Source organism: Thunnus albacares, chromosome 15 (assembly GCF_914725855.1).
Source record: "Thunnus albacares chromosome 15, fThuAlb1.1, whole genome shotgun sequence".
Taxonomy (NCBI): domain Eukaryota; kingdom Metazoa; phylum Chordata; class Actinopteri; order Scombriformes; family Scombridae; genus Thunnus; species Thunnus albacares.
Window position 1 is genome coordinate 13,851,140 of NC_058120.1, and position 23,560 is coordinate 13,874,699.

The following is a 23,560-nucleotide window of genomic DNA, read 5'->3' on the forward strand; positions in this document are numbered from 1 at the left end:
GTACTGGGATTAGATGCTACTTTATATAAATGCGGTGATGTCAATTAATTATTTGATAAAGTGTCCAAGATGATCCAAAAAGACGTCTTGTGTATCAGCTCTTGTTCTTCCCTGCCCTCCCTCCGCACTTTTTAATGACACCAGGGTGAACACTAAGGTTATATCCCCACTGTCAGCTAACTGTTTTAGTAAATCCCAGTAAACAGTGCATGTCACATTGGCATCCTAGTACCATGTACATGGCTGAGGGCTGTGGGGTAATTTCATAACTGTGCCTAGTGAAGACCACCAACATTATTATGCAACTCTCTCCTCTTAAAAAACTACCCATTGCTCTCTGAATCTTTGCACTCTGGCCTACATCACCATCATCTTATAAACTGCATCAGTAAAGTATAGTGACAAAAATGAAAAATATATGAAGCTTAGGTTTAGAAATACATATCTTATAAATGTCTTTTGTTGTTCAGCATTACAAGTAAGTGCCAGGTTACATCAGTGCTGTTTATCTCAGCCTACTTTGGGACATTGGACCACAGAGTGTTCTAGCAGGCACACAGCACATCAAACACTGGGTATGGCAATGTTTTCAGTCGGTAGGCGTCTTGCACTCTCTCTCTCTCTCTCTCTCTCTCTCTCTCTCTCTCCCTCTCTCTCTCTCCACTTGACTTTAATTCGGTCTAGTACGCGTCATCCTTACGGACTCGCCTCCACGCATTGTAGACTATACTTTCTGCCTGGACCACAATAAAAAAAAAAATAAAACAAAACAAAACAAACAAAACCCAGCTGACATTACCAACGCCTTTCATAACCACATCCCCCTCCTCCCCCCACCCCCCCACCCCACCTCCCTCTCCTCCCTCCCAGTGCTTTTGGGGACTTTTTGAGGAGCGGAGGGTTGAATTTGTTTGAGCACACGCTGTCAGGATGAGCTGATGTGAGCGCTGCATCAAGTGCGCGGTGGTGATGCTCCCGTATAAAACAGCCCACTGTATTTTGGCACAGAGGGGGATGCATCAGTTTAACCCTCGGCTCTGCCCTCCGGACTCGCCCATACAGTATTCAGCCTAGATAAGTTGAGGGGATGTGTCAGCTTATTGTGAGGAATCCTACCGCACGATATTCCTGAGGATCTCTCTGTCCGTTTTTTTTCTTCAACTTCGATGGCTTGAGTGGCCCATTTGCACTCATGCTTGCAGCCGAGGAGGGATGTAAGGTACGGGCCGTCTACCGCCCTCACATTGCACGGAGTAGCGGCGTGATTCAGGTCGCTATCTGAGTGCCAATAAGCAAAGAAACTACTTTCGAGATGTGAATTATCGAGATTTGCTACTCATTCCCGCCGGCTCGCCTGTCCTATGCTATCGACAACGGGATTTCAAGAGGAAAATGATTGTGGCATAAACTATTTCTGGAGACGCCTGTCACAGATATCGCCGCTGAACTGGACAGGGTGGATGGTTATTTCCCAAACAGTTCAAGCCTATGTATACTGCATTCATTTATTGGAAACGCTGCCTAGTATCTTCGAGAACAGCGCAAGAGGAATGCTGGTCCAAGATCTAATGCCATTTACTTTAAGTTTTTGGCCTTTTTTCTTCGGTCATTGCCTTCTCTCACTGTTTTTACTCTCATGCCAGGTAAGGATCATGTTCAGGCGCGCCACTTGTCAGTTTACGCATGAGAAGAGGTTACACCAATGTAAGAGGAGTTTGATTTAATGGTTCACTACGAGGATGGAGTGGGAAGCTGATGAGATTAGTCAAGTAACTTATTTCCTTATTAAGCTACTGTTAATCTATAATGCACTGTTTGTGTGTTTGCACCAGATGTTGGGGTCACCAGTTCATGGCACACCTGTGTTTAGGAAATACTGACAGACATGCATGTGTAGAGTTTCCTGGAAGGCATGAGAAATATAGCAATGCACACATATAGGGAGACAAACACTCAGCTCTCTTGTAGTGGGAACATGGAGTAGCCAACTGTGTTTTTTATGATAACAATATTCAGTTATCCCACTAGGATCCCCGCAGCAGGCATATGTTAGTGATGAGTATTCTAACCTCTGCCCTGTGCTGCTGCCTACAGATAGTGGTGAGCTGTTGTTCACACGCACGCAGTGTTGCCAGGGTTCATGTGTAATGTGATCTGCTTGAGTTTCCAAGTCCACCCACGCACACTCCTCGGGGCAGCCTGCTGCCCACTCTGTTGGTGGGTGGTTTCTTACAGGGAGCGGGCTGCAGCCATAGACGTGCTACTATTCCGCATGAACTACATACACAACAGCCCCGGTGACAACAACACTGGAGCTTGTGATATGAAAAGAACGCTGAGAGGATATCCACAGTGGTGCTAACTAAGAGGGCTGCTGAGTGTTCAAGCATCTCCATTTGTGCTGCACGGTGTTGTGCTGATGGTACTTATGAGTAATGCATTAAAGGACAGTGCCTCAGTCATTTCAATGCCTTTGTGTTTCTCTTTCCCTCACCATAAGGGAGAACTCCAGAGGTCATGCTCACGGACTGTGGCGGAGAAAGTTAGTGAACAGTGCCAGCTGGCATGCCACTGTAGAAGATACCCTCCCCTTCCTCCTCCGCCGCCTCCACCGCCTCCTCCGCGGCTACTGGGCACCACAGGTAATAATCCCAGCTCGCACTCCTAGGTTTCACACCTGTCTGGCTCCACAACTGTCTGTCTCACTCTCAGTCTGCTCTCGCCCCACAGTTGGATCTCATATTCCAAACCAGGTGCAGGTGTCAAGCAACTGGCTATAGTCTGGAGAAACTGTTTTGAAGTGTTTCCTTTTGCGCACAGGGGGAAAAATGTACCATCAGTCCTCTGAGACTAGCGTGCGAGTGCCCATGCATAGGCGCAGTTTTTACACTTGTGTTTCTGTGCGTGTGATAGAGCCAGCAGGATGTTGACAGCTGAACACAGGGCTAATTTATGCCGGGTCTAACCTTGGGGAGTACCCAGCTGCCTGTGAAATCCATGCCTGCTGGGCTGCCAAGCACAGTGGTTCAGTGGAAGGGTTTCCCCCGGAGGACCCCTGATTAAAACACAGATGAGTTAATTAAATTAGCTTTAATTTGATAGAGATAAGGGGCTAATGAACCAGCCCAGTAGTTCCGGCTTCGTTTTGAAGTTGAGCTGGCGGCAATGAGGGTGTGTGCGTGTGTGTGTGTTTGCAGTTGTGCATGCCGGAGTGCTTGTATACAACAAGCGAGCATATCTGTGAGGATCCAGTGCCTGTTACAGCAAATCCTTCTCCCCTGCCCCTTCCAAAACTCCCTCTTTGGTCCCACTCTGAGATGGTAAATCTATTGACAGATAGGCTAACATATTTCACCAGCCTGCTCGCTGAAAGTTGATATGATTTGTTTGTAGTCTCAAGCACCTTAATGAACAGCACACTGAGATATGGGACAGGCGTTGCTGATGATGCAGCCATTGTGAGCTATTACTGTGACTCTTTAGAATCACTCACCCTGAGCCCTTAATGTTATGACTAGGGAGGTGTACTTAATCATCAAAGTCTCAACAGACAGCAACGGAAAGGTTTTAATCAATCCGTTCCAATGATTTTTTTTTTCTGTCTGGTCAATTTAGATGTAGACCTCTTTCTTTTTCCCTCCGACTCACCATGTGAGCTACCTATGAATCGAGAGTTATAGACCCTTCTGTGATTGATGTCAAGGTCACTGCATAAATGCTGCCAGGACCATCTGACTGTAAGCTATGTGGGGGTTTGAATGCCCAATTATGTCCAACGCATGAGAGGAAGTCTGAGCACAGTATCCACACTGTTTGATGCCTCCGTAAACAGCAGTATGTCACGAATAAATATGATAAACAGGCCCATTTCTATTCCTTCTTAACTTTACACGGATTTGTTTGCAGTAGGTGGAGACATCATGAATAATTCAGCTGAATTTTTTTGCTTTAAACTGTAGTCTTTAAAAATGCCATGAATATGCATGGCTAACATGAAAAACTGGGACAATGGCTGAGACCTTATCTATCTGCTAAAAGTCTGAAAAAATTGAGCAATTGGCAGTGCGAAGTAAGCGTCTGTGTGTGCTAAAAATGGTTTCCCTTCAAAGGAGCGTGCTTTATCACAATGAAGTAGATCCTTACCACTGACTGAATTAAATCCTACAGCCGTTGACAAAACGCAGGATTAAAATGGAAGTTTGGCTGAGAGGAGCTTTTAAAATCATAGTGACTTATGATGTGCGCTGTGCCGGGGAGAGCCGTGCCTTGTTATTTGCTCCGTCGAAATGTGCTGTGTTGGAAAAGAGTCCACAGCATTACTAAGGAGTATTTGTTGCTATGTCGTAAACCTTCCTCTCATTCATGACAAAATAACTGTAAATGCAGGGGTTACAAGTTTGTTATTGTATATGCAGTGCAGTGTGTTTTTTTTTTCAAGACATGAAACTGAGACAAACCTTCAGATAGATAGATAGATAGATAGATATGCACATGACTAAACTGATTTATGGATTGTGGGAGTGCATCAAATGCTGCAGAAAGAGAAAAGAGGAGAATTTCTGCATTACACACACAAAGTTGCTGATGCACATAATGTTATACAACATTTCTGGTGAGTGGTCTTACTCCACAGATCTAATGTGGAAAGAGCAGGAGGTTCCTGCAACAGTAATTGGTGTGGACAAGAGTGCTGGTGTAAGGAAGGCTGACGGGACCTTAAATGATTCATGGTGTCGGGTTGGATATCTTTGAACGTTGAACCTAAGACCTACAGAACAGGCGAGGACACGGCTGCTTCCCAGCTCAGAGAGCAGGGAGGAAAATCACCGCCATTGTGCTTTGTTTTTCATGTGGTGTTACAAGTTTAGATTATTGTGTTTATGACATTCTGCTCATTCTCTCCTCCTGTATGTGCGTCTCTCTCCCTCCTGCCCCCTCTTCTCTCCCTTTTGAAGTGGTAGGGCCAAAAGTGCCCTTGAGGCCCTGGTGGATGGAGATGGACATTATAGTGCTTGGAACGGTGGGCTGTGCCTCAGTTGTCTTCCTCCTCTCAGCCATCATCATCTGCTACAAGGCCATCAAGAGGTTGGATGTCAATATTTTATTTTCTGTCCCAGTTAGATCATACTGTCACTTATCACTGAAATATCTTAAAGTGAGAACAGATTTAAATTGGAACTGTCACAAGCAGGTTACTCAGCATATCATGTGTAATCTGACCCATGGGAAACTGTACCATTTCTCCAGGTTTTGTTGTTAGAATGATGCAGAAGTATTGACCCTGTCATCACCCTGCCGGGTCACACTGAGGTCAGAGGTTAGATAATGGAATGGGTTGTAAATGTCACCGAGGATGATCCACTACACTGAGTCACGCAGAAACATCCCACACTCTAAATTAATTCATCGAGGTGCATGATGACCTGACGTTACGATACTGTGTTGGTTTTAATTTACATAAGTGTCTAAAGCTTCTTAGAATGGCAGCTGGGTTCATGGAAGTGAAAGCGAGAGGCAAGCAGATGAATCCCAAGACACTGCTGTTGCAGCGGGAACTGTTTCCCCCATTTGGCTTATTAAAGAAAAGGCTGCGTGAGGTTTTAGCCCGCAGCACAACCCAGACCCAATTCTCTGTGTGACATTCTGGCAGCACGGTGTCACACATGCACTGTGACTTACACGTTAATGTTCACAGACATTCAACAAACACACAGACATACACATACACGTCCACATCGTGCAAAGCACTGCACATGCACAGAGTGCTTCTCAAAGGATACTTGTGTGCACCCATCCATAAACACACAACATCTTTACATACATACATATATCATCTTGACATATTTACACACTCTATAAAATACGGCATAAACAGTGACTCTCACACACCCATGTGAGAGTCACCACAGATGTGTGTGCTAAATCAGGGAGCTACTTCTATGTTTTATTGATGTGTGTTTAAACAGATTTAGTATCATACCTTATTATATTTATGGGACTATATTAAGCCTGCATGCCAGATATGGCTTTCCTCAGCAGAACTCTATTTCTCCTTTCTTTAAACAACAAATAGGCAAAGTCAGGCAGCGGAAGTAATGGGTGGTTGGCTCAGGAATTCATTATGGCAATTCTCCAGCCCCCTGTGTAGCCAAGGGGCACCTTTTTTAATGCAGCAGTGGTAGGAAAGTGTTGTTGCAATACGGGCTCTAGCCCCAAACCCAAGTCATTATTTATGAATTAATTTGCGCAGTCATTCAGTCGCAGGCCACATCTTTTATACATGCAACCGGGTCGTGTCCTGAAGCTCTGTGGGCTCTAGACTGCAGACTTTGTGCCACGCCAAGCTGCCCTCCACTCTGAATGAGAAGGGAAAAATACACAAGTCCAGCCAGGCTGGTTTCATTAGACATTCATTAGTCACCAGCCTATAGGAGAGCAGTCTAAGGAAAAATGTGATTCCTTTAACATCTGTCATGGATGCCCTAATCATCCATAGTTCCTGAGAGGAAGGGAGAGGAAACAGCACAGCGAAAAGGACAGATAAAATGTTGTCTACCAAAGCAAGCAAAGGCAGTAATTGAGCATCTTAGTCAATAACAATGTGAGAGAGGGTTTGTCAGTGAGAAAAACACAGCCGGTTATATATAGCCCTTCCAGCCCCTCAGTGCTCCGGGCTTTCCCAATGAAAATCAGCTGGCCAAGGGCCAGGGCCTGAGCTCCACAGACAGCAGAGTAGCTAGCTCTGCAGGTCCCAGCCCTCCTGGCCTTTTGTTATTTTTTATAATCTTTGTCTGCCACTCATCTGTCAGAAGCAAAGGGCCTGGAAAAAAAACACTTCCATACAATTCTATTCAGAGTCCACAGCACCAGGGAGGCTGGTGTGTGCAAGCATAGAGAAGAGGATTCAGACACACGCTGCGTTTCAGTGTTGCTGTGCCATCCAAAGCAAAAGACATGATGCTGCAGTCCAGGCTGTCAGCCATCCAAGAAGCCAAAACAAACAGAACTCAAACCCACTGACTAATGAAGCTAGATGCTTTTTCCAATCACTTACCGCTCTGGGAGGCTTGTCCAAAGACGGATAATACATCACAGCTGGTTCTGTCCAAGGGTAACACAGTATATCCAAAATACTCAACTAGAGATAGTATACAATAGGAGGACGTGTCAGGCAAAATGGTTTAAAATCCAATATTTACTGATACATTATTAATCTCCTCTGTCTCCTCTCTTATTTTCAAAATTACTACACCAGCACCATCAAAACAAGTGACAGATTTTTACAGTCTGTTTTTTAATATTTTTTCTTTGAACCATAGCATGTTACTCTAATTTCCAGATGGCTGGAGTAATTGTAAACAGCACAACACATGTCCCAATTTCACCATGATCCATTCCCCAAACTTCAAACAGGAATGTGCGCTGTGATTGCACAGCTTTGATATGAAATATTCATCTAACCTGTGAAGTGTTGTGTTGCCACCTGCCATGTGTCAACAGCATGGCATCTATTATTGAAAGCCCGGGTAGAGGTCGGTTTGAGGCCCCGAGCGCTCGGCCCTGTGTGGTGGCCCCGAAGCGACATGGTCAGTGTGACTGGAGATTACAATCCTGGGAGAAATAAACAGAGCTGAAGCACCTTCCAGCAGGTTATAGATCACCGGTGTCAAACTGAACAGCAGTCCTTTGCAACATAACACATGAGATACTGACCTGCCCGAAATATTCCAAAATTAAAATCATTAGTGAGCCGCAGGGACGTTGCATAACATGAAACGAATATCAACCCCCGCTGACTTTCTTTTCTGAGTAGGAGATTTTCCAGACTGGCTGTAAACAATACCGCCTGTCCCCTAGAGAAAACTTCGGTATATCCCTTCTCCCTTAGCTGCAACTGCATCAGCCAATCGTCTCCCCCGCAGCAGAATGTGTTTCCACCCCAGGGCCGGACAGTTTCCTTTCTCAGGCTTTCCCCGGGTCCCACAGGGACACAGCAAGCAGCATCTGTCCTACATGGCCAGCATATATCCCTGGTGTCCTGAGCTGTATGACCCCTTCCAGCTGACAGAGTTCTAGGCTTAGTCATAGACGTTTTGTTTACAGCTTTGCCCGAGAGCTCACGTCACCTCCAACAACCCCGGACCACTGTAAGTTAAATGCAGCGTATCCGTATGTTCACATTAAGGCCACAAAGACTGACATTTTTATTGGGGGACAAGTATTCTCATTCATTTTGCAGGGTTTTGTTTATCAGCTGCTCACACAGATACATGCAAATATGAACACAGATGTCATAACCAATCTAGGTTTAAAAAAAAAATCCAAAAAAGCTTGAGTTAATAGTGAGGAGATTGTATTGTTTGGGGTGGAAACACATTCAAGTCCGTATGTTTGATGTTCTTGAGAGTGACTTTGGTGACAGATGAAAGTTCTTTCAGCTGGATGGATTCAAGCTGAGCAGGATTTCTGAGGAGCTCTGATGAACACAGGAGGGTGGAGGTGCACGGCACTGAAGTGACAGCTGAAAACAGTCCAGACAGAAACAGGTGTAAGCGCTGACAGCACCGAGATGACTGTTTAATAGGTGTGGCAAAATCAGATTGACTTAAGTGAATGGGAGCAACCAAAAAAGACAGCTGATAAATTGAGTTGACAGCAGGAGAAATTTGCATAATTGAGCATGTGCACAAAAAAGACCTGACAGAACATTTACCAACAAGAAATATCAGTATAGTTAATATCTTAGAGAAAAGAAAAAAATCAACCTTATCTGATCTGAAGCTTGTACATTTTACATAATGTGAAATTTAAAGACTTTACAGTAGCTTTTCATTTTTGTTTTACAGTCTCAGATTGATTTATGAATCAGCAAGTGTCACAGCAGCATGAACTGCAATACAGTTTAATGTTTTAAAGGAGAGGTTCACAAATCTTCAACTTTGTCTTAAAACATTAGTCAAGTGCCCAAATGAACATCGACATCGTTGTTTTTGCTGTAATCATTTCTCCAGGCCATTAGAAAATCTCTTCATAATGCACTTACAGTGTAGGTGATGGGGGTGAAAATCCACTCCTGCGCAAATATATGTATTTAAAAGTTTATCTGAGGATAATATGAAGCTTCAGTCGCCCACATTAGTCAAATTAAGTTGATGTCTTTCAAAGTTACAGTGTTTTTGGTGCCAAATCCCCTCTTTTTGTTTCCATCCTTCCACTGCGGCTCAACAAGAAAGCACTGTCCGTCGAGACACAGAGAGGGAATTTGTTACTAAAAAGACTGTAATTGTGGAAAATAATCACTTTATATGACTAACTCAAATGGCTAAAGCCTCATATTATCTTCAGAAAAACTTTCACATTTTTGCTCAAAACAAGGACTGCAGATTTTGTCCCCCATCACTTACATAATAAGCTAGGGATCTTCTAATGGTCAGTATGAACAGGGGGAGTGATTACAGCGAGCAAAACCTGTTTTGTTTCCATGTTCACATGGGCACCTGAGTATTGTTTTAAGACAGACCTGAAAGATTGTGAACTCATCCTTTAATGTTGCAGTTGTCAAACACATAATATAAAAAATTTTCCCATAGTCTGAGTCCATGGACAAAATAACAGAAACTGTATAATCCACTATAGCATAACAGCACCACAAAATGCTGTCCTAACAAGTGTTTAAATTTTGAATGCACACCTCTCTGACACAGTCTCACCACAAATTAAACACTCTAAATGTCACAAAGATAGTTTTGTTTCTGTGTTACATTGAATTATGTCATGTATGAGCTCATTTGACACTGTAAGGATTCCCTTTCTGCACGATGCCTGAGAAAGGAAAAGATCTGTGCTGGACTTGACTGAGAATGACTGTTCGTCAAAGTCGGACTGGCCAGGCAGGGATTTCAGAAGGAGAAGAGAGGAGAGGAGAGGAGACACTGAGCTAAGATGTCGCTCAAGGGTCCTCTGTGCCAGTGAAGGCACTGTACAGTGTTGAGTGGGACAATGACTGTACTAACTGTATTCAGATCTGTCTCTGAGTTACATAAGCCCGAGCAGGGGAGAGCAGCTGAGGGGGTCGGTACAGAAGCCACAGTACACTGGACAAATATAATAACCACAAAGGCACGCAGAGCGCATGAAAAGGGCTGCATTGAATGATACTGCTCTTCACAGGCCAGTAGCAGCAAGAGGATCATGTGCTGCAGCTTTATTTTGCACCAGAACGTACTCACACACAGAAAGGACCCGAGTGTAGAGAGGGAATTTCACAGGAGGTTATGTATCGATGTTATTCCCAAGTTGTTTTGACAGCCACATACATACTCATTACTTAGAGGGAAGATTGCATCTACCAGTCAGAGTAGGTAATTGCCTTATCCCCTGTGTTGCGATGTATCTTTCCCTCCTGTCTCCTTGCAAAAGTGACCTTTGAACATTGAGCTTATTAGAAAGGATCGCTGAGACCAGCGCATCCACCCAGAGGAGCGCAAGAAATCAAATCTCCCTAAAGGTTAACAGTCTAGAAACTCTGTTTAATGACATGGCCTTTAGTTGAGAGTGAGTGTAACGCCAAATCTCTCCTGTCAAGGAATATATCCTCACTTTATGAAAATGTTTATCCGCAGGAAACCACTACGGAAAGAAGAGAACGGGACAAGTCGCGGGGAATACGCCATGAGTATCCGTAACAAGAAAGCCATGGGTACCAACAACACTGTGGTATAGACTGTCTCCGGGTAGACGCAGGAAGTGACATCACCATTATCGTCTCTCACCTTAACCCCAAATACAACAATCCCTTCTCACCCAGAATGCAACAGGATTTTACCCGAGGTTTTCAAATAGGTAAACCTTTCCTTTTTGCTTGGCATGTTGCCCGGACTGAAGACACCATTCAGCTCAAGAGGGGCTGTAAAAAAAAGATGGAAGGAAAAAAAAATCAAGGCAGAAAGGACGAGGAGAGAAAGATCCACAAACCCCCATGGTGTTGAAAGTGGCACAGCAGGCTGAACATTATGCTCTTAGTAACAGCAAGTGTTGCTGACAGGCTGGTTGGCTGCTGGCTGGAGAGGGACTGTCTGCCAGTCTGCCGCAGATCCAGACCTCACACACACTGTTGACATCTGCAATGGAACAACGGACAATGAAGCAGCCCCACACTCCCATGGGGCAGCTAGACAGGACAGCCAATCACACACAATAAATAACATGCATGCAGTTTTTACAGAGAATGCAACATTTTTTATATTCCGATGCTCACACTGTCCATCTTTTGTTCTCCATTTTTGAGACAGATGCTTTGTGAGAGGCATGATTTGACTTTTGGTCCAGGCTCTGAGATGTGGATTCATCTGACTATGCAATTTAAAGAAATCCATATTTTAAAAAAAAGAAAAAAAAAAGAGGAGCAACGACATCAACATGGGACGTTCTGGTTATTTTACCATGCCAAAAATGCCACTGAAGACTTAGGCTCAATGTAATATACTTCAATCATTCATCTTCATCATTTATTTGCTCTATTTATTTACTTATCTACCTTTTGAATTTATTTTTCTACTTAAAAGGAAAAAAAAACTGTCTCGTACATTCTTCACATCTTGACAAATCTTGACGAACGTCTTGAAGAATTCATTTTATTTCTTGATAGCTCTGGTTTTTTTTAAGTGGATTATTTATAAAGCATATAATTCATTTGTGATGCTCCGATGCTTTAAGCCTGCTGTCAGTTTGTTGAGACACTGATGCAGAAAACACGCTTGCTCTGCAAAGAGTTTTTGTATCAGTTGCTTTGTCTCTGGTCGTTTGATATGCTTTTCTCTGTTTCCTTGAGACTTCAGCTAAAAAAAGTCAGGGGTCTCTATGATGTGCTATGTGAATGGGTGTTTTTCAATCATTATTTCTGTGCAGCATCATATGCCAGTCCCCATTTTTAGTTTATTCACTCAATGCAAGCCCCCTAAATCACATCACACCTGTCATCTGGTTAAATCTTGTTGTTTCAAAGTCTTGGGGGTCAGCTAGATGCCTTCAGACACGTTTTGTTTGGATTTGACAATCTTCATTTTTCTATCTGTCAAGAAGGGCTTAGCCCATCACTATAGAAACAGGGGACATGAGCCCAGGGCTGACCTTGTGACTGGTGACAGACAGGAGACTTAGCCAATAGCCAGAGATCAGGTTGCACAGAGGATGGCCTCAGCAAAGATGTGTGTGTGACTCAGTGCTGTCACAGGCATCCTCCACATCCCCGCTGGAAAAAAAAAAAAAAAACACAACCAAGCTGAACTAGAGCATCACTCAACGCTGCTCTGCTTTTTTTTTTTTTTTTTTTACATTAAATCTGTGTGTCTGTGTGTGCGTGCATGCATGTGTGTGTGTGTGCGTGTGTGTGAGTGTGTGTCTGTCTGTCTGTCTGTCTGTGAGTGTGCATGCAGATGAGTGTACTCAGTGAGAGTGGGCTGTACTCTGTGGCTGTCAGTTAAGTATAGATATTGGCTAAACTGTTGAAATTTGGAAAAACACATGCTTGCATCTAAACATGCACAGGTATTAGCTAACAATATACCCCACCATGTACCTATATGAGAGAAATGATGGATGCATGAATGTAAATATTGATATTTAAATATCTGCCTTCTGGACTGTTAATTCATGTACAGTGTAACAGAACATATGTTTATACATAGTAAAACTTAAACAATGTGCTACCATTTAGAATTATGTCAATGTTGTCATGTTGATGGAGCAAGCCATTAATGTATATATGGCAATCAATAGTACATACACAATTTATGCATTATATCAAACAGATAGAAAGATGTGCATAAGTTGATTTCATTGCTGAGTTTTTCAGTTGTAAATAAAACTGTACATAACAACAGACCTACAGTCTTTTGTGTTTGAAGCCCCTGCAGATATAAATCTGTTATGTGATGGCAGACAAACTGGCCCATATGTGACGAAGGTGATAAAAGTGAATCTGTTATATTTAGCCTGTGCCCATCCCGTCTGCTCTATGCTGTGTTGTGCCGTTCATGTCTTGGGCAGAGCTGTGCCGGCCACGTCCCCTGGGCCCCCCTCCCTACAGTGGAGGACATGTTCTCAGTCTGTCTCACACAGTGCATCTTTAATGAACTGCGATTATCAAGTGTATTCCACTCCGTGGGGCTTAATGACGCAAATAAGAAAACTTATAGGTCACATATTGTGCTAGCTCTGGGCTCAATCAATAATAATGTCACAAAAATGCGTGTGAAGGATTTCTGCAGCAAAAGCGAGAACACAAATTGTAAAACGGCTTCAACAGAATTAGGATTTTACAGGAAGCTAAAAGAATGGAGTCGAATCGAAACACCTCTGTCACTCACATTAAATCACATAGACATTTTCCCATTTCTATTTTAATTTGCACATTATACATTTACTTAATGATGCGAAACAAGCAAGGGGGACAAACCTGTAGTATACAGGCTGATGCAGAAGAGCACTGAAGAGGAATGTCAATGAATTATAATGTGAATGAGGGGCCATAGAGTACTTTGCCATCCCTGCTTTAGATGTGCCACTTGATGGTAATGCCAATGGACATTCTGAGCAATTTAAACATTCATGCATTGTCCAGCCAGGGCACTGAGGATTTCACTGTAATAAAAGCAATGTGACAGCACTAGGCGGGGGGACCAGGGATTGTCACTGTCTCAACAAGCTTTATGAGCCTCTCAGAAGGTATTTCCATGAAGCGAAAAGGACGCTGATACACAGATTCTCTAAGTGTGGGTTCTTGAAATTCTCCCTGTCCAAAACTACTGGTTATTTTGATCTGCTGCAGTCTGTACAAGACTACCTCCATCAACCTGATCTTTAATCAAGGAATGTCACCAACGCACACACCTGGTGATACATCCTGCTGGTGCGTGAGTGTGTATGTGTGTGTGGAACAGTTCACACTCAGTGCTTTCAAAGCTGACCTTCACAATCTTTGAGGACCCACTCACACCCTCTCTGCCTGAGAGGCCTTTGGTCAGCGTTAATTACCCTCAGTACCTCCAGCTGCCTGCTCATCAGGTCAGCGCTCCCATATGGTCCTCCAGGAGGCAGCAGGCAGGCGGGCAGGGGCGGGGAAAGTGCTGGATACCTGTGGGACACTGATTACATAAGCTGCTGCTAATGAGAGAGGTTCTTTCGAAAAGGGCTGCGAGTTCAAACGATCACGACGGTGGCAGTGGCTGACAGATGCAACCCCAGAGCAAGGGGGACTTGATTAAACACACACACACGCACACCTGTGCACATGCAGGGACACATGCACATACACACCTGCACCTAGAATCACTTTAATACACACTCACACACACAGAGGCACACAGCAGGAGAGGGGCTCTTTGATGAGCCAAGACTAAAGGTTGATGAGAAGGGGCACTGCAACCTGATTTAGCTCGCTTGGGGTCACCGGGGAGTGTGTGTGTGTGTGTATGTCCGCCAGTGTGTGTGTTCATTAGTCACGGTGTGTGAAATCATTATACTAGTGACTCATTTGGCACACACCTCTCAACATGGTTCCTCTTATACATGCAGTTACTAAAAAACTACAATTTTAAAAGAAGAAATATGCAAATCAAATTTGTCTTATTTTTGTCCAATAAACCAATTTCTTCATGCAGAATACATTAATATCATCAGATCTAATTCATCTTAAAGCTTGATAATGAAATCCTTGCAGCAGTGAAGATCAAAACAAAGATTAATGTGCTGTTCAGCTTTCTAGCCCTGCTGTCATGTCATCTGTTATTCTCAGACAAGAGCTTCGTGGTAATGTGGTTAGACCTCACAACAATGCTTAATCATAACAAACCACATTAAGCCAAAGGTAATTGTGTTTGCTTGGTATACGCGTGGGCCAATCTGTTTCGCTGCTGCCAATGAAGAGGGGATGGAGGAGGAAGAGGTGGGAGGGGGGGGGGGGGCTTTCCACTTTGGGGAAGGGAGGGGGGTACACCGAAATAGTCTTGTTTACCTCCAATGTCTGGCTCCACCTTATCGAGTTATAAAGCTGCTGCTGCAACTCAGATTGGCCTCTGATCGATCTGAGCTCTGATGGCGAGAGGCAACATGACTGACAGTCTGACAAGGATCTCAGACGGGAGCTGGGTAATGCATGCCGTGTCATTTTCCCGGAGACACCTGAGGTTCAGTTCCTAGTCCGGAACAGTAAACAACAGAGCTGATTTTATCGCTCTGCCATCTGCATTATGGTAAACTGGACATTTTCCATATCAGTACGGACATCAAAGGGCAGTAAATGTCACATTTGAATTTTGAAGGGGTCAGCAATTCATATGAAATGACAAGGTATCTGAAAAACTCATACTTTTATTATCCAGCTTGCAACCAAGCAACTTAAAAAGTGATAGAATAGGAATGTCACAGAGTGAGCATATATAAGATTCAACAAGCTTTCAGACACTCACTATCACTAACATGGATCTATAGAAATACTCTTAGTCATCTACTGACTCTTCAGATCTGTTGAATACAACAGTTAGGCACCTGATACAATTATCCCACACAAGTCTACCGAACCTTAAATTATCAGTTCCAGTCCTAGTACTTTAAAATAGCACAGATTTACTGTACATATACAAGTATCATACTAAAGGTGCTGGAAATGATTCAGTCTGAATGAATCCCACACAGCGTCATTTTACACAAGAGTCCTTTTTTTTTTGGTCAGCCAGAGGTGGATGCATGCAGGTCTATGGACCCAGATGACCCCGAGGTGACCAAAGAGCAGGTCACATGGGGTAGAACTGTGAGGCAGCCTCAGACGACTGGATCTCCACCTGTGCCATCTTGAACTGGGTACACTGCAGCCACTTGCGCAGAGCAAATGGCGGAGCTCCGGGCGTTTGGGCCTGCAGACACTGGTGGTTCACCCGGTTCTGGATGGCCTGGAGACGCAGCTGCAGCCCCGCAGATAAGTGCTGGGGAAGGAATGAAGGGAAGATGTCAATGTTGTAGTTTAAAATCATCTAAAGTGTCAGTATTTACTTGCGTGGTATCATTCTGTATGGTAGAAAGCTTTGAAGGCCTTACCTTAAGGTTTGCCTGAATCATGGGTAGCCACATAGGAATTAGCTGAAGGGAAGAATAAAGGGATGGATGAGTTGTAGCTTGGTGATCATATATTAATCATATGGTAAGAATTATGGTGAGTTATAGCAAACCTTGACAAAGATGGTTGAGTTGCACTCCTGCAGGGCTTCCATCAGACTAATGACATGAAGACACACCATCTCTACCATCTGAGAGGAAAAAAATCATCAATAAAAACTCAGATTTCCTCTATTACCAGTTACTGTTTCCTTGCCAAAAACAAAAGAGGAAATTATTACAAAAGTAGAAACTAAACGTCTCTCTTCTCTTTCACATTTCACATACAGTATGAACATGCAAACCATATTTTCAGGCCCCTGTTCCTATCTTAGCTAGCTTAGGTAGATCACTGATGGAAAAAGAGAAAGCAGAGCACTCACCACTTTATTGTGGGCCATGAGCTGTAGGATGCTGGGTGTAACACGACTCCAGAACTCCAGACCGGTGAGGATGGCACTGGAGGAAAACTCTGTCTGGTTCTGGTTCTGCATTGACGGAGCAGCAGCTGCCTGCTCGCAGTAGATGGTCCACAGCTGGGCAAACATGAAGGCGTGGAACAGAGAGCACATGTGCAGCACCGACGTCTAGGGACAGAGATCAAGACCAAAGCAGAAAAGGCCGGTGAGGTGGTTACAGATCATATTAATAAAACCTGGGTAGGATAATTTAAAGAGATTTGTTTCTGCCGGACCTTGGACTGTTCTGGGAAGCCAATGAGGATGACGATAAGATGATCAGCGATGTGGGAGCCAGCATCTAGAGGGATGGGCATGCAGGAGGTGGAGCCCTGGTGCAGCGCACAGTGCGTCAGGGAGCCCAAAAGAAGCCAGGACAGCTGACGGATGTGGGACACACACTCGATGAATTCTTTTGGCCTGCAGATGAAAAAAAAAACTATTTTACAAATGAGCCCACAATATGTTTTTACTATAGCAGCCTCATATTTTAGCCATGGGGATAGTTTCGGTTTAATTTGTCCAAGTTTTGACATGTTTGTCTCTGAGATTTGCCTGCACACCAACACACTGTCAACAGTTTTTATAGGGTCTATTCTCTTTCCACTTTGGTAGAAAGTAGTTCAAATGAAAACTGTACACAGTAATGTCTGTGTATCATCAAGACAAGGACATTGATTTAGAAAACAGATGTTGCTGCTGAATTCTTTAATGTATATTTTCAATGCTGTGAGCACCACAAATGAAATTCTAGAGGCAGAAATCTCAGAGACAGATATCAAAACCTGGACAAATAAAGTAAAAACAATGTACATGACTAGATATCACTAGAGAAATGTGCAGGAATATGTTTTTATGTAAATTAGGGTGAACTTTACATCATGAAACTGTTACTAATATCATATGTTTTCTTGTCAGTCTTACCCTTGTTGCATGGTGGAGGGAGGATGATAAAGCCAGGGAAGATAACGGACTACAGCTTTGTTATCACGGTGATTGCCTTTGCTGATCTCCATGGCGGCGACTTGTGCCAAGCCCACTTTAAGGTTCCCCCCGAAAGTGTCCTCATGCAGCGGCTGACAGCAAGCCTTCATATGGCTCTGAATAACACATTTGCAGTGAGAGAGAGAGACTGCATGAGAGAAACTCTGCGCATAATAAAATAGCATGCACACTGTGGCATTCACATGAGGACACTTACTTTAAGTTTGGTTAGCGTGTGCATATCTGCAATAAAGTCCAGGAGCTCACTTATGTATTGTCTCATGCATTCCATTGCTGCAGTTGTGCACTGTTAAGAACAAAAAAAAAAACATTTAAGGGGGGAATCACAGTGGGATCTATCTTTATTTCCTGCTGTTTTATGAGGCTGATTCTAATAAGATTCTAATGCATAGCGACTAAAATCTTACCCCGGGCAGCGTTGAGATCATGTGCTTTTGGATGATGGTGGATTCTGCTAGCCGTGTACCAATATCTGCACAAACGAACTGACAAATACCACAGCACAAGGATGAAACACTGATTTGTCACCAATATAAGTATATGGTTATTGCAGACTGAAGTGCATAAAAGAGATTCTTTTTACCTGGACCAGCAGTAACAAGTTTGTGTCAGGCAGAGGAGACTTGAACTTGAGAGCCTGCAGAAGCTCTAACACCACAATGCGGGACATGTAGAACTTATCTCTCTCCTGGATGTGAGGGGATAGAGTGGAGTAAATGTACTGATGCAGCAAGACTGCCTTTTTCTATTATCACTCTCCCTTACTCATGCTGCGAGGAGAGCATAAACTGTGTAGCCTGAATAGAGGGGGAAGGACAGGCAGCGAGAGGGAGGGAGGGAGGCAGAGAATAGACAAGAGAATGGAGAGGCTGAGGAGTAGATTTAGGCCAGTCCAGATCTCTCCTCCCAGAGTCCCAGGCAGCTCAGATGAGGCTGTCAGGCTGCCTTCTCCCTCCCTGAGGACAGGCTGCTCTCTTTGTTCATCCCTTCCACACAAAGCCCAGCTGCCTGTTTACAAACCACACTGTCATCTTCTGGCTTCCACTTTGCCTCTCTCTTTCTCTATGCAGTCATGTTTGCTTATGTTAGGTGCAGGCACATGCTCCTCCGCTCCTACAGAATGCAGAGCTGCTTCTGACATTTCTTACTGTACAGCTTGCTAATGCGTATACCTGTACGTGGCATTCTCATAATTAAAAGTTAATCGAGCATGTCCGTTGGGTAAATAGCAAATCATAGGCTTAAGCTGAAGGGCCCGGTCGTATTTGGGTAGTGCAGTGCAACTGTGACAAATGCTGCATGGTATGACAAACTTTAGTGGGTCTAGAAGGCCTGACTTTGTGTCCTCAAAACCTGACCTCCAAAGATAACTGAGCCGGTTGAAAAAACCTTCCTGCGCTTCCCAGAAACCTCCCCTCACCATAAAACAACTGCACAGGACAGGTTCCAAAAGCAATTGCTCATAGTGACTCTGGGTTTTGAAAAGCGGATATTATACGGTGAGGAATTAAAGAGGGTGAAGAAAATCAATACTGCAGGAGACATAAAGCATGCAGCGTTGACAGTGGTGGAGGACTGAGGATTCATCTGGCCGAACAGTGCAGACAGCCCTGGCTCCATCTCTGTCTGAGACAGCCACTCAGAAACACACCATACATCCTCAGCTCTAGCACACCAACTAATCATGTTAATCAATATTGGCTGATTGCCTACTTAATCATCTGTGACACATGGCCACATTTCTGGCTGACTGGAGAGTCAGGGAAGTAGGTGTTGCACTAAAAGAGTGATGACCAGGAGGCCTGCAAACAGGATCTCAACATTTTTAACACTGCAAATTAGTTTAAAAGGTTTAACTCTTTCAAGGCGGCGTAAATCCTGGATGCCAGCACATGTTTTATTCTTACAGATGAACACCTTTATTTACCTTTATTATTTTTATACACAAATGTAAGTAATGTAAACACACTCAAGAGTACCTTGTTGAAGGCTTTGTAACAGAGTCCACATAGTTCCACTAGGTACGAGAGACTGAACATGCCGTACTGGATGACAAAGCTCAGCAGCTTGGAGAAAGGCTCCAGGAGGCTCTGCAGGACAGAGGAGGAAGACAAAAGGTGAGATGTTAGGGGCCAGGATTTGGACAAATCTGAATGTAAAATTATGCTATGGGCTTACCCGGGTTGCATTTGTGGTTGGGATTTTCAGTAGGCAAATTATAATCCTCAAACTGGAGTCCATGGGGCACTAATGAGACACACAAATTGCAAAATAAGTTAAGAATCTAAACTGTGTTTGAAAGTGCAAATGTTGCGCAAAAGCAGAAAATTATTGCATGATGCATAACCATAGTCTTGGACTTGGTGTTTTGAATTTGTCTGCAGTGATAAATTGGTTAGAATGCACTAATTTGACCTCCAAGGTCAAAAGTGGCAGAGTCAAATCAATTACAATCTTAAGACGCTGTCCTATTGAACCTGACAAGGGCGCTGGTAGATGCTTTTTCCTCCAGCCATAATCACATTAAACCATATCAGAGCATGACTAAGTGAGCGGCAGAGTCGATATCTACCTTCAGAGGAAGCACAGAGGGCAGTTTTGTGAGGAAGGTCTGGAACTGGTTGCAGATGGTCGTCCACAGGTTGCTAGGAGAGTCCATGGGGAGAGCCTCCATGAAGGTGGCAATATTGTCAAGACAGTGCAGCATAGTGCCCCCTGCTGGCAGACTCTTCTTGTTGTTCAGGCCCTGGGGGGGCACAGAGGCATAAACCATAACAGGGTTATATAATGAAACTCTATAAGCGAAGATATTTCCATTTAACTGATCATTCAGTCCTGATCAATCCCAATGCTTGTGATGAGGGCAGCGGATTTAGGACACTGAAGCACAGATGATCACTTGGATGGGCTCATGCATCAGTGGGTTCTTATCTATGTCATTCATTTAGCTTAACAATAACAATAAACTGGTACAGTGGCGCAAAGGCAGGTTTTCTTGAATGCCCATAGGATTTGTTGGTTTTGATAGGCTTATGTTGTGCATGTAGCTGGAACCACAGAAGAGTTTTTGCTTTGACAAGAGCTCCTCCTGCTGGTTATATGACTGCACATGGATACATGAAGAAAAATCTCACCTCTAGCAGCATGTTGAGGGCAGCAACAGAACTCAGTTCATTGAAATCTATTAGCGAAGATGCAAGAGTCCTCAGAAAACTTCCGTCTGCAAAAAAAAGAGAGAAAGAGAGAAGGAATCAGGATAAATGTCCAGTGGGAGTTTGGTAAGTTAGTCTTATCATTGAGGAAAATATATATATAGCCTACATAAAAAGAAATATACAAATACATTTTTAAATATACATACATCTACTATAGGTTACTTATTTTTAAATACAATAAGGCCAAAACACACAAACATAAGCAGCTAAGGCATGCTGTTAGTCTTTATAGAGATAGTGCATGTGCAGTTTAAGGATTGTTAAATTTAGCATTAAGCGGTATGAGCAGACCTTTGATGTTACTTTGGAAGAGCTGGGGCAAGATGCCATTAGGGGCAAGCTGGTGGAACATACAGCGGAGGAACTGCTTGGCTACACCTGCTACATTCCCCGGGATCAACATACTGCAAAACATCACATGGAGAATAGCTTTGCTGGACGGGCAGTCACACTTCATATCTATTATTAAACTCATCTATAAGCACAATGAATATATGAGCACACCGGTGCAGCAGCTTTAATGTCTCATACCTCTCGGCTTGTCCAGAAAAATTGGCACTGGATGCCAACCTGAAAGAAGTTAAAGTGGTGGATTAGGACTCAGGAATGAATTATGCATGAGTTCTAAGGGTGAGTTATGAAACTTCATTTAACGGTGAAGTGCTGTGTGGATGTAGATTGCAGGAGCTGCTGTACCTGCCCACAGACTGCATGATGTCGAGAAGCATCGGAGCGGCCAAATCAGGGCTGAGGTGGATGAACATAGAGAGAACCACCACTGCGAGGCCAAGAGTCTCCTCATCGTATTCCTCCAGCACGGCTGCACAATCCCGACACCTAGAACATCACATGGAAATACACCAGGACGGTTTGAGCATTAAAATGACTTGTTTAAAGACAGGTAGCTTGTCTAGAGAGGTAGTTTAATTCACCTGTCAGACATTGTTGTAGGCTGCTCGTCAATGAACTCCTCAGGCGCGGGGACAAACATGCTGACTGTGCTTGGTGCAGAGAGCAAACTGGTCTTTGTAGGACCTGTAGAGGAAGAAGTCATTAAAATAAAAAAGCAGCAAGCGTCTGGTGAGATTCAGATATTAGGTGCTGCAGCAGCGACTGACCCGTCTCCCAGATGCTGATGTTGTGTGGCGCGCTGGACTGATGCTCCAGCTGTCTCTTCATTAGCTGGCTCATGGTCAGAGCTCCCAGAGAGCCTCGCTTCACTTGACGGTACTGAGCTAAAAGGATCACAGACACAGAAAAAAAACATCTGTGTTCAAATATTCGCTTAACATATTTCAGCCATACCAACAACAAGTGTGAGCAGTTAACACGGAAATAAGACGCTCACATGAAAAGAGATGGTCAGTGTTATTTATATTATATCACAAACATAAATTTAATTCTGAGCTGAGGCTTTTTGAGAAACTACACCATTATAACAATAAGTTACTAATTGGTAAATTAATTGTTCAAACCTTAGATAGGTATTTTCTCAGCGTTCTTAGGAATTTAATACGTTTTATGTGATTTTTATTTCATACTAGTCGCTCTAATATTAAGCTTACAAAAGTTAATTTGCAGGAAAAAAACAGGCCAACACTTTTCTGTTGTCTGCAAAGATATTAGATGCGCACTGAGACAGCACACAAGTAATCCAAAAAATTAGTATTAAGGCTCGCATAATGTTTGACGACAACAACCGTTCATTTTCTCGAAGTTGATGAGGAGACTGAGAAGTAAAGTATTTGGATCCTACTTGATACTGAAGAGCGGTGGCTTGTTTCGGGCATAGCAGCTTCAAGCGTTGGGGCTGAGGCAGATTCTCGTGGCTTTTCCAAGGTAGACAGAACTTTGTGATCTGTAAGGCAATATGAGTGAATCATGGGCAGGACATTGGCATCAGAATGTATGCCCCTACAGTATATGCCAGTAGACATCCAATAATAATGAACAATAAAGAATAGTTAGAGTCTAGTGAATAGTTATAGTCTATTTAGTGCTAATTTAATTACGGTTTGTTATGTTAAGTTTAGTGTTTTTTAGAAAGCTCACAAAAAGTTGTTCGATGTATGTTTAAATTCTTTCTCACTCCTCTATTTTTTTTATATTAGGTAAAATATTTTTAAAGCTTCTGATGTGCACTCAAAAACCTCTGAAGTACTTGTTATTGACGTGTTTGTATGAAAGGAAAGGAAAAGTGGACAAATACATATAGATCACACCACAGGACACCACAAGGTTGGAGTGGTCAATTAAAAACAGATTTGAGACTCATTGCACATGTTTCAAAGTGCATTTGTTTTCTAAAAAAACTATTTACCTCATTAAATACAAATCATGTATACTTAACATATATGCTGTCCATTATCAAATGCATACTATGCACTTTTTTTGTTCTGTTTGTAAATGTATTTTCCTTTGTGTTCCAGGCGGCCATTGGTTTCCATTCTTTTGGAATATGGTGTGAAGATGTATGGTAGACTCAGCTTGAGTTGTGTTATAGATCACAGCCTATATTCATTTCAAGCCTGTATTAATTTTTGTCAGTTACATTGTCATTCTGTGATAATGAAGTTAATGTGCAGATTGATTTGCAATGCATCACCTCTTACTGATGATGTTACTTTGATAAAGTTTTAAGAGACTGCTAATTCCTTTTCATACTGGATAGAAAACAATGGAAGCCTGGAAACATAGAGACAATCAGCATGGTTTACAAAATGGTTAGCTGTG

At 43.2% G+C, this 23,560-nt stretch overlaps 2 protein-coding genes and 1 long non-coding RNA gene across 5 annotated transcripts in view; 1 reads left to right on the forward strand and 2 right to left on the reverse strand.

Moving 5' to 3' along the window:
* Window positions 1-900: 900 nt before the first annotated feature.
* Window positions 901-12,275, forward strand: prima1 (proline rich membrane anchor 1). Of its 2 annotated transcripts, none has more exons than XM_044375893.1 (4): window positions 901-1,643; window positions 2,501-2,642; window positions 4,956-5,085; window positions 10,623-12,275. In XM_044375893.1, exons 1-4 carry the CDS (start codon window positions 1,362-1,364, stop codon window positions 10,720-10,722), a joined length of 654 nt encoding a protein of 217 aa, XP_044231828.1. In that variant the 5' UTR covers window positions 901-1,361; the 3' UTR covers window positions 10,723-12,275. The 2 variants fall into 2 exon arrangements, with proteins under 2 accessions (XP_044231828.1, XP_044231829.1); XM_044375894.1 differs by having other exon boundaries at window positions 901-1,219.
* LOC122998856 lies at window positions 11,528-14,216 on the reverse strand. The gene is made up of 2 exons (XR_006407522.1): window positions 13,968-14,216; window positions 11,528-12,250 (listed from the first exon to the last, which is right to left on the reverse strand). It is a non-coding gene; the product is annotated as an uncharacterized LOC122998856 (long non-coding RNA).
* A 1,137-nt stretch (window positions 14,217-15,353) lies between these two features.
* Window positions 15,354-23,560, reverse strand: part of LOC122998631 (protein unc-79 homolog) — a 32,922-nt gene continuing 24,715 nt past the window's right edge. The window contains exons 33-51 of one of the 2 annotated variants that reach the window (XM_044375588.1): window positions 22,584-22,685; window positions 21,946-22,062; window positions 21,760-21,862; window positions 21,524-21,664; window positions 21,359-21,397; window positions 21,119-21,231; window positions 20,747-20,832; window positions 20,185-20,358; window positions 19,791-19,859; window positions 19,592-19,702; window positions 18,196-18,300; window positions 18,020-18,097; window positions 17,809-17,898; window positions 17,532-17,707; window positions 16,844-17,027; window positions 16,533-16,736; window positions 16,224-16,301; window positions 16,093-16,134; window positions 15,354-15,980 (exon numbers count right to left, since the gene is read on the reverse strand). In XM_044375588.1, the coding sequence (XP_044231523.1) occupies window positions 15,792-15,980; window positions 16,093-16,134; window positions 16,224-16,301; window positions 16,533-16,736; window positions 16,844-17,027; window positions 17,532-17,707; window positions 17,809-17,898; window positions 18,020-18,097; window positions 18,196-18,300; window positions 19,592-19,702; window positions 19,791-19,859; window positions 20,185-20,358; window positions 20,747-20,832; window positions 21,119-21,231; window positions 21,359-21,397; window positions 21,524-21,664; window positions 21,760-21,862; window positions 21,946-22,062; window positions 22,584-22,685 (2,201 nt within the window). In that variant the 3' untranslated portion in view covers window positions 15,354-15,791. The remainder of the gene's footprint in view (window positions 15,981-16,092; window positions 16,135-16,223; window positions 16,302-16,532; window positions 16,737-16,843; window positions 17,028-17,531; window positions 17,708-17,808; window positions 17,899-18,019; window positions 18,098-18,195; window positions 18,301-19,591; window positions 19,703-19,790; window positions 19,860-20,184; window positions 20,359-20,746; window positions 20,833-21,118; window positions 21,232-21,358; window positions 21,398-21,523; window positions 21,665-21,759; window positions 21,863-21,945; window positions 22,063-22,583; window positions 22,686-23,560) is intronic. The other variant, XM_044375589.1, reaches the window with a different exon arrangement.

What these genes read in the sequence shown, in the direction of transcription:
- prima1 (XM_044375893.1), top strand. Translation starts at nt 1,362, where the DNA reads ATGCTATCGACAACGGGATTTCAAGAGGAAAATGATTGTGGCATAAAC. An exon ending in TGTTTTTACTCTCATGCCAG is followed by an intron (nt 1,644 to 2,500) that starts GTAAGGATCATG and finishes CCTCACCATAAG; the next exon opens with GGAGAACTCCAGAGGTCATG. An exon ending in GCGGCTACTGGGCACCACAG is followed by an intron (nt 2,643 to 4,955) that starts GTAATAATCCCA and finishes TCCCTTTTGAAG; the next exon opens with TGGTAGGGCCAAAAGTGCCC.